Source organism: Salmo salar, chromosome 03 (genome assembly GCF_965601325.2).
Source record: "Salmo salar chromosome 03, fSalSal1, whole genome shotgun sequence".
In the NCBI taxonomy this organism is placed as follows: Eukaryota; Metazoa; Chordata; class Actinopteri; order Salmoniformes; family Salmonidae; genus Salmo; species Salmo salar.
Window position 1 is genome coordinate 93,227,184 of NC_138293.1, and position 10,278 is coordinate 93,237,461.

At 44.2% G+C, this 10,278-nt stretch overlaps 1 protein-coding gene across 1 annotated transcript; it reads left to right on the forward strand.

Moving 5' to 3' along the window:
• Positions 1–147: 147 nt before the first annotated feature.
• LOC106593650 (uncharacterized) lies at positions 148–6,212 on the forward strand. The gene is given in 4 exon segments (XM_045715752.2): positions 148–683; positions 3,712–3,895; positions 4,519–5,324; positions 5,326–6,212. Coding segments are annotated over 4 exon segments (1,077 nt in total). The 5' UTR covers positions 148–674; the 3' UTR covers positions 5,404–6,212.
• Positions 6,213–10,278: the final 4,066 nt, after the last annotated feature.

Here is a 10,278-nt window from a genome sequence, read left to right on the forward strand (position 1 = left end):
GTTTTTCCCAAAGCGTAATGAATTCAGACTACAGAGAGCAGTAGGCTGATACACAGCCAATACAGTAGGCAGCGGCATGCATCTATAACAATTGTATGCGGACCGCCATAATACCGAAGAAGAAGACCACTTCCTTCACCACAGCTTTCGTGAAGCGGAAGAAGTATGAATGCACTGACTACTGTGGAGACTGCATTGGTGTAAATTCTGCATGGCCACTGCAGATGTCGGATTGAACATACATCAGGTTTTACTGGTTCGCTGCACGGATAGCGCTGCTGTAATAAGTCTGGTATTTTACAGGCTTCCCTTACTGGGCCTCAGACAATTAAAACTATCTGGACTGTCGAAGAGGACGTTGTTCCAACAGACTCTCGTGTAGAGTTAGACGATAACAGACAACAGGATTATTGGTGGATAGGGTGTTGAACGTTTTGTTGACTCTAATAGATCATGTAAAATCTTATCCAGGATCTTTCTGAAGTAAGAGTATCCTACATCAGACATTTATTTGTCACAATTTAAGTCAAGTTGTGATATTTACAATTACGTTTGATTGCTCTGGTCTAGCTGTTCTTTATATGAATTCAGTGACAGAATAGCTAGTGTACGGTACACATTTACTATCATGTTTTTTTATTTAAAGAAACGCTGATGAAATAATAGCTTCGACGATGGATCGGGTACGTTTGGTTTACTTTTATTAACAGTATAAAATGTATTGGCCTAGTTATCATATTTTATCTTCCATATCCATTCATTCCATTTGAACAGCTGGACAAAATAAACAATGATGGTAATAAACACTTGGGATATTTTGTCCTTCAGCAAAGTACCCTACTAGCCTAAAGCCCTCAGATTGATACAAGGCAATGCGCAACGAGCAGGTAAAGTCAGAACCATGGAGAAATAAGCCATAATGTTGTTTTTACATGGAAGCCAATCCAGAAAAAATACATTACAACCTGTGTGTTGTGACTGTGTTGTTTGATGCTGTTAGTTCATATGCCTTGACACAGCCGATACAAGAAGACAGAGACGGAGAGCACAAAACATTTTGCATGTAATGTACTTGCCTAGTTAAATAAAGTTTTTTTAAAAAAAATCGGACTTCTAAACAAATATTGATTTAGAGTTACCTCAAGTCGCAAAGACTACAGGCGACGCCTCCACTATTCAAGCTCCATTTCAACATCTAATCACCAATGCTTAGTCTACTAAATTGACAACTAAAACATACCAAAAACGATTTAGTCCGATCAACCTAAACTAAATATGTCTATCCATGATACTGATATCTGTGTGTGAGTGCAAGTACAAAAAAAAACATGTTCACGCACCTAATTTGTAGAGAAACGCTAATGCCATCCTCCTCTTTCATGTTCCCTGAACGGTCTACCACTCTGTTTTGTTGTCCTAGGCTACCTGGCTAAAATGCTTGCTCGCTAGCCTAATTTCCATTCATAGTCAAGGATGCGCCTGGCCAGCTAGTTAATAACCAATTTTGAAATGATTAATCTTCATGAGAAGTAACTGAGATGCGCATCTCGCTATGCACTGGTAAAACATTTCCTTTGGACAATTATTATTTTGTGTTATATTCCAGTATTATAGTCGTGAGTTTTCAGTATTTCCTGTGCCTATTTAGCTGAAATTCTTTCATCGGATTAAAACAGCACCATAGCTTCCATAAAGTGACCATTGGACTTAAATGTTTAACTTTGTATCTGCAACAGTTTTTATAACATGTATAATGTATCGCTCTCACGTGCACATTTCTGTCCATTAAGAACCAACGATGTGCGACCTTTTTGTAGCTTTTCTGATACTCATTTCTTTTCAGGCAAATCTCAAGAGTTCTATCTGAATGGGTCAGCATCTTGGCAACAATACAGCTGCTATTAGCTAACGTTAGCTTGCTTGTCCAAAGTCCAGCAGCTAGCCTCTGTAGCTAGCTAGTTAACACCAGTCAGCTGAAAGCATGCTAGCTAATTTAGCCTCGCACATCAACGTTTTTGGTGATTGCTGAAATGTAGCTGTTTACTTTGCATATAGCCTACATCATATTGCTGAGTCTACGTTTAAACTCAGAATATGCTATTCTGTTCTTTGGAATGTTTTCCGTTTCCTAATGTTTCTTAATTCCTGCCTACAGATGTATTAGACTTTTTAAAATGTAGACAACATGTATCATTGTTGGATTCTTCTTGTATAGGCCAACCTCAAGTCCCGGCAGTGTGTTAACTTAATTTAAACTATTAACTTAATAAATAACTTACTAAATAAATGAATAATTTTCAAGACCATGGTCCTTCCCCCACCAGCAGTGCAGCCACCAGTCCCAGGGGACCCCTCAAGGAGGTATAGTGACAGACAGCTGTAGGGTACTTTGCTTTATAAAATAAGCAACAACCGCCTAGACCAACTTCAGGATTTAATTTAATCATATAAATTGACCATGTTTTATATTGTTAAATCATGTTTTATAGGGTTAAATAATGGTAGGCTAACATCAAACCCATGGCCCTCACGCTAGCTCCACTTCTGCCTAGATACTAACTATGTTAACGAATCCCTAATTGTCTTTCTGTCCTTCCAAAGTGTGCACTTATTCACTTCCCTTCACTGATTGGAAATGAAATGACTGGTATAAAACATATGGTGGATACACCCACTAGCCCATGACTCCATCAATCTAATTATGTTTCTCTTTGGTACAATTTTCACCATTATGTGGTACATTTTCACAACTTTAAGCACAAAAATCTGTTTCAAACCTAGCCCATTTTCAATTGATTCGTTTTGAAAATATTTTCCTGACATTTTTTTTAAACTGCTAAAAACTGAACTACGAAACCAGAATTATATAGTGTAGTTTTTTTTTAAAGTACTGAAATAAATTAGTTTATTCCATTCATTATCTGAATATTGTTGATACACTGTAAGCTGATGATTTTAGATGAGGATGCTGTTACAGTAACAAGTCACATAGAAAAGTGGATCTGAGCAATGTTGCATGGGGCAGAAATTGCACCAGGCTGCACAATAAATGTTTACTGTAGGCTTCTGCTACATGTTACAATACCCCATATCTGATGGTTTCTTCTACGTATGTGCTCTATAAGGATACTGAAACTATGAGACTGACATTTTTCTCAACATGCTCCAAGTGGGATAACTAGCAGCAATAGTTCTGGTGTTTTAAGTTTTGCGTCACTGGTTATTTGAACAAATAATGATTTAGCAGGTGTTACCGTCTTTCAAATTTCGGAAGGGGAGGGGGCATTCGGCCCGTGTCTTGAGAGACGGGGGAGCTTCTCATTCCGGTTCTGCTCCTCGTTCTAGCATCTCCTAATCTCTCCCAATATGTATGAAACCAGAATTTAATCGAGTGACTGACCAATTACGTGACACTTAAATTCTGTGTTGACCAAGATTAACTCAGGGTTGAAAGATGTGTTCAACTCCACTGAATGTTGAATCAAAGGTTCTGAACATAAGACTGGATATTACAAAAATATATACCACTTCAATTTGAAAAATTGGCCGACGTAATTGAGAAACTACATATGTGTAAAGTAGTGAACGATTGCACACTTCAGGAGAATGGTGCATCCTTATAATACCTCCTGTCAATCAGAGATTTAGACTAAAGTAATCAAATGTTTGGTCTAATGATATTCTATGTACAATACTTCCTGTGGTCACCAGGACAGAGCTAGCCCGTCCCCCTCCACCCTGCCAGAGTCCCCGGGTCGCAACTCTTCCGGTAGCGCTTTACTGTTGGATCTGAAGAGGGTGTCTGTGCGGCTGGTCGACTGCAGGAAAACACCAGGGCAGAGTGGAACTGTGAGAAAAGGACACAAGGAGGGAGATGAAGATTTGATTTCATCAAGTAAGAACAATGGTGTGTGTGGATGAGACTGCAATCTGCTTCTGCAACTTCTGTTGATTTGATAAAAATATACACTCAGTTACCAGATTATTAGGTACACCCATCTAGTACTGGGTCGGACCCTCCTTTGCCTCCAGAACAGTCGGAATTCTTTGGTGCATTGATTCTACAAGGTGTCAAACGTTCCCCAGGGATGTTGGTCCATTCTAACGCGATGGCATTACGCAGTTGCTGCAGATTGGACGGCTGCACATTCATGCTGCCAACAGCCCGTTTCATCTCATCCCAAAGATACTCTATTGGGTTTGGTCAGCAACAATGTTCAGATACGTTGTAGTGTTCAATCGATGCTCAATTGGTATCAAGGGACTTAACGTGTGCCTGGAAAACATTCCCCACACCAGATCACCACCTCGACTAGCCTGTACCGTTGACACCAGGCTGGATGGGTCAATGGACTCACCGCCATGTGACCCACTGTATGTAGGAACGATCAATTTTTGTGAAAGGGGGTGGACCGAATAAACTGTCCGCTGAGTGTATGTTGCTATATTATTTGTATAATATTTGTTTATGGACCCACATTTCTAAAACCTAGCAACTCAATGCCTTTTGTTTCAAAGGGGACTCCCATAACCATCACTCTTTCAGTGGAAGGGACTTATCATCTGGGGAGCCTCAACAACAACATGTTGCTGAAGAGGCAGAGAAGAGTCTCTCCAGATCAGATCACCTCAAGAAACACCAGCAGAGAAGTACAGTGAAGAAACCTCACCACTGTTACTCTAACTTTGGGAAGAGTTTTACTAGACTGAGGTCCTTAATTCACCAGCAGATTCAGACTGGAGAGAAACCGTACTGCTGCTCTCAGTGTGGGAGGGGTTTTACTGCATCTAATGCCTTAAAATATCATCAGAAAATTCATACAGGGGAGAGGCCTTACCCCTGCCTTGATTGTGGGAAAAGCTTTGCTAATTCAGGAGGCCTGACCATACACAAGCGTTTACACACTGGAGAGAAGCCTTATAGCTGTGAACAGTGTAGGAAGAGCTTCAATCAGTCAGGACACCTGACTACACACCAGCGAACACACACTGGAGAGAGGCCTTATAGCTGTGATCAATGTGGGAAGAGATTCAATCAGTCAGGAGAGCTGACTACACACCAGCGAAGACACACTGGACAGAGGCCTTATAGCTGTGATCAATGTGGTAAGAGATTCAATCAGTCAGGAGAGCTGACTACACACAAGCTAACACACACTGGAGAGAGACCTTACGTCTGTCTATGTGGAAAAAGCTTTGCTCGAGCTTCCACCCTGACTAGACACCAGCGAACACACACTGGAGAGAAACCTTATAGCTGTGATCAGTGTGGAAAGAGCTTTTCTCAAACTTTCTCCCTGACTAAACACAAGCTAACACACACTGGAGGGAAAGAAGCCTTATATCTGTGATCAGTGTGGGAAGCGCTTCAGTCAGTCAGGGACCCTATATTCACGTCAGTGAACACACACTGGAGAAGGAACCTTATGTCTGTCTAGGTGGGAAAAGCTTTGTTAATTTAGGTCCAATGGAAGAAAAAACCCCACCAGAAAACAAAACCATGCCGTATTTCATCTCCCTCCTCTCCGGCACCGGTTTCAGATCCATAAATAAATGATCAATAGAAAACATCTAGTGAACAGTCATATCCATCTCCCATTCTTAAACAGTTGCATTAGTCTGATCACCATGGTAACCTCTGTGCAGCATAATATGCAGCTCTGATCTAGGATCAGGTCTCCCCTGTGTCTATGTAATATCACACATTGGGATCTAAATGGATAAATGTTATCATAGAAAATGTAATAGTGAACCTGTGTGGGGGGGTGTTGATAATTGTATCTTTCATCTACTCATGATACTATTATTATTAAATGTCATTATGTAGAATAATGTTTCAACAATAGGTGTATATTCATTTATTCAATTGATCAATATATTAAATCAATTATCTTCTAAACAAGAATTTATCACTTTCATTTTTTTTAAATAATATCTACATTCATTAAAAGGATCCTAAAACGAATCAATGACGCATTGAATAATAATATGAGGTCAAGGAAAGAACTATGTATGCTGTCTTGTAACAACGGTTCATTTTTTACATTTGACATTTTAGTCATTTAGCAGACGCTGTTATCCAGAGCGACTTACAGTAGTGAATGCATACATTTCATACATTTTTTCCCCCCGTACTGGTCCCCCGTGGGAATGTAATGTAACTTTTTGTAATAACTTCTACATTTATAATGTAATAAAACCAGTAAATGTAATATCTTCTTGGTTAATATGATAACGTAACTTATTACATTAAGTGGAAAAAGTTATCAGGTGAGTAACAACTTTTTAAATGAATAACAATGACTTCAACCGATCATGTAATAACACCTAAACCAATGTTTTATGTGTTACTTCACTAATGTTATTGCACATACCACCCTCCACCAATTACAAACCTACACACCAGGGGCGAAAATCTGATATCCACTTTGGAGGGGACAATTACATGAAATTTTCTCAAGAGCAATTCCTGAGGGGGACACCAAAAGTAGTGCTGTAACACATAGCCTACATTGTAATATGGTAAATGTATATTGAGGAACCAAAGAAATAAGGTGTTTGCCGTACTCCTAACTACCGGTACCCAAAACTACACAACTAATCACAACAGCAATACCATTGCCTTTAACAAATCTTAGTTCAGTCACCAGTTTAAGTTGAGAGTGGGGGTATCCATGGCATTTTCCAATTATGTTCCTATTTTACAAGTAAAAAAAATTGAGAACCTTTCATAATGTTGCCAAACAAAGACTCAACAAACTTACCTGAGACTCCCTGTCTCTGCCAGTCTGTCCCTGCATATCTGTCCCCAACTCTGCTGTCTGTGTGCCATCTGTTGCCTGCTCTGCCTAATGACATCATTGTGAAACATTTCCATTAGAATTTAATTTCTTTCTTATGAACATTTTATCAACTAGTCTTTGAGATATTAGGCTACTAGGGTTCTTACTATGCGTTTTGGTGTATTGAAAAATACTCTGATGTCCGTCTTTTATTTTTCTGCCATTTTTCTACCTGGCTGGCTGGCTACACACACAGTGTGTAGGTTATTTACAGTAGGAGATGGGCTTCTATCATCTTCAATCATTCTATATGGGCTTCGATCTAAGGTAGCTAGCAAATGTGAAACGGATTAAAATGACAAGAGTTGACAGCTGTATGAGTTCACCATTTACACAACATATGCTGCAACCTTTTGTAATTTTAATAGTTTGTTTCATATTGGCTGGCTTCCAACAATAGCTGAATTTGCAAAGCTAGCGAGCACCAATTCAGTTTCAGTGGTGTTTGCTATAATCTTTGCTACCCGGGTTAAATAAAGGTGAAATAAAATAAATAAATAAAAGTTCCCTTGCGACAATTTAGCTTTTGCAACGAGACCATTAAATATATTTAAGACAATGGTAGAAGAGAGTGTAGTTCTGTTCAGTTTGGACTTCAGTTTATCGCTAACCTTATCACGGGGACTTTGAAGCACTAACTTACATCATCTGCATGCTGATCCCATCTTTGACGACGCCACATAAATGGAATAGGTACTAGCTAGCTTAATAGTTAATATTTGCGCGCTAGCTCTGCATATTCAGCTAGTGTGTGTGTGCGCGATTGACTGGATGAACCTCACGGCAGTGTCACGTCCTGGCCAGTATATAAGGTTAATTGTTTTGTAGTTTGGTCAGGGCGTGGCAGGGGGTATTTGTTTTATGTGGTTCGGGGTGGTGTGTTTGTGTAAAGGGTGTTTGATTTAGTAATTCCGGGTTTTGGTTTATGTTTAGTTAATTCTATGGTTAGTCTAGGTTGTGTGTTTCTATGTTTGGTTGATTGGGGTTGGGACTCTCAGTTGAAGGCAGGTGTTGTCTATCTGCCTTTGATTGAGAGTCCCATATATTAGGGTGTGTTTGTATGTGTGATTTGTGGGTGATTATTCTGTGTATAGCCTTGTGCCTTACCAGACTGTTTATTTGTCGAGTGTTCGTTTTTTGTGTTTTGTATGTTCATTTTTGAGATTAATTAAAAATCAAGATGAGCATTCACGTACCTGCTGCGTTTTGGTCCACATTTTCTGATGACGATTTCGCATTATCGTCAGAAGACGAAGACAATTGTGACAGAATCACCCACCACCAAAGGACCAAGCAGCAGAGGAAGGAGCAGACGGAGTTCGAGTTGGACTGGCGGGAGAAGTGGACTTGGGAGGAAGTTCTGGACGGGGCCGGACCCTGGCATCAGGCTGGGGATTATCGACGCCCGCAGTGGGAAATTGAGGCAGCCAAGGCAGAGAGGCGGTGGTACGAGGCCAAGTACGCGCTGAAGGAGAAGCACGAGAGGCACCCCCAAGAAAATTTTGGGGGGGGGGCACACGGGTAGTTTGGCTAGGCGTAAGAAGAGCCGGAAGCCAGCTACTCGTGGTTATATGGAGGAGCGTATGGGGTGGAGAGCGCTATGTTTCGCTGAGGAGCGCACTATCTCACCCATACGCACGCACAGTCCGGTGCGCGTTATTCCAGCCCCTTGCAGGTGCCGTGCTAGAGCGGGCATCCAGCCTGGTAGGAGGATGCCTGCGCAGCGCATCTGGTCGCCGGTACGCCTCCGAGGACCAGGCTACCCAACTCCCGCTCTACGCACGGCTACCATCAGGCCCCTGCACAGCCCAGTCTGCCCTGTACGAGCACCCCGCTCGTACAGGGCTACTAGTTCCATCCAGCCAAGGCGGGTTGTGCAGGAGGTAAGATCTAGACCGGCTGTGCGCCTCCATAGCCCTGGGTTTCCAGCTCCTGTCTCTCGTGCGGACCCGGAAGTGCGTCAACCCAGTCCGACTCGTCCTGTTCCCGCTCCCCGCACTAGCCTGGAGGTGCGTGTACATAATCTGGTAAGCCCAGTACCAGCACCACGCACCAGGCTACAAGTGCGTCAACCCAGCCTCGCCAGTCAACAGTCTTCATCAGAGCTGCCCGCCAGTCAACAGTCATCATCAGAGCTGCCCGCCAGTCAACAGTCATCATCAGAGCTGCCCGCCAGTCAACAGTCATCGTCAGAGCTGTCCGCCAGTCAACAGTCATCGTCAGAGCTGCCCGCCAGTCAACAGTCATCGTCAGAGCTGCCCGCCAGTCAACAGTCATCGTCAGAGCTGCCCGCCAGTCAACAGTCATCGTCAGAGCTGCCCGCCAGTCAACAGTCATCGTCAGAGCTGCCCGCCAGTCAACAGTCATCGTCAGAGCTGCCCGCCAGTCAACAGTCGCCAGAGAGGTCAGACTGCGCTGAACTGCCGGAGTGGCCAGACTGCGCTGAACTGCCGGAGTGGCCAGACTGCGCTGAACTGCCGGAGTGGCCAGACTGCGCTGAACTGCCGGAGTGGCCAGACTGCGCTGAACTGCCGGAGTGGCCAGACTGCCCTGAACTGCCGGAGTGGCCAGACTGCCCTGAACTGCCGGAGTGGCCAGACTGCGCTGAACTGCCGGAGTGGCCAGACTGCCCTGAACTGCCGGAGTGGCCAGACTGCGCTGAACTGCCGGAGTGGCCAGACTGCCCTGAACTGCCGGAGTGGCCAGACTGCCCTGAACTGCCGGAGTGGCCAGACTGCCCTGAACTGCCGGAGTGGCCAGACTGCCCTGAACTGCCGGAGTGGCCAGACTGCCCTGAACTGCCGGAGTGGCCAGACTGCCCTGAACTGCCGGAGTGGCCAGACTGCCCTGAACTGCCGGAGTGGCCAGACTGCCCTGAACTGCCGGAGTGGCCAGACTGCCCTGAACTGCCGGAGTGGCCAGACTGCCCAGACTGTCCCGAATTGCCAGACTGCCCAGACTGTCCCGAATTGCCAGACTGCCCAGACTGTCCCGAATTGCCAGACTGCCCAGACTGTCCCGAATTGCCAGACTGCCCAGACTGTCCCGAATTGCCAGACTGCCCAGACTGTCCCGAATTGCCAGACTGCCCAGACTGTCCCGAATTGCCAGACTGCCCAGACTGTCCCGAATTGCCAGACTGCCCAGACTGTCCCGAATTGCCAGACTGCCCAGACTGCCCCCCGGCGATGCCAGACTGGCCCGACTGCCCCTCGGCGATGCCAGAGTGGCCCGACAGCCTGGAACGGCCGGAACCAGAGCCACCTCCAGAAATAGGTGGGTTGGGGAGGGGGGGTGTAGCACAGTGCCGTCGTTGACGGCAGCCACCCTCCCTTCCCTCCCTTTAGAAAAGGGGACTTTTTTGTTGGTGTTGCTTGGGGTTATTTTTTGTTAAGGTGCTTCTGGGGTAGCACCTTTAAGGGGGGGGTACTGTCAC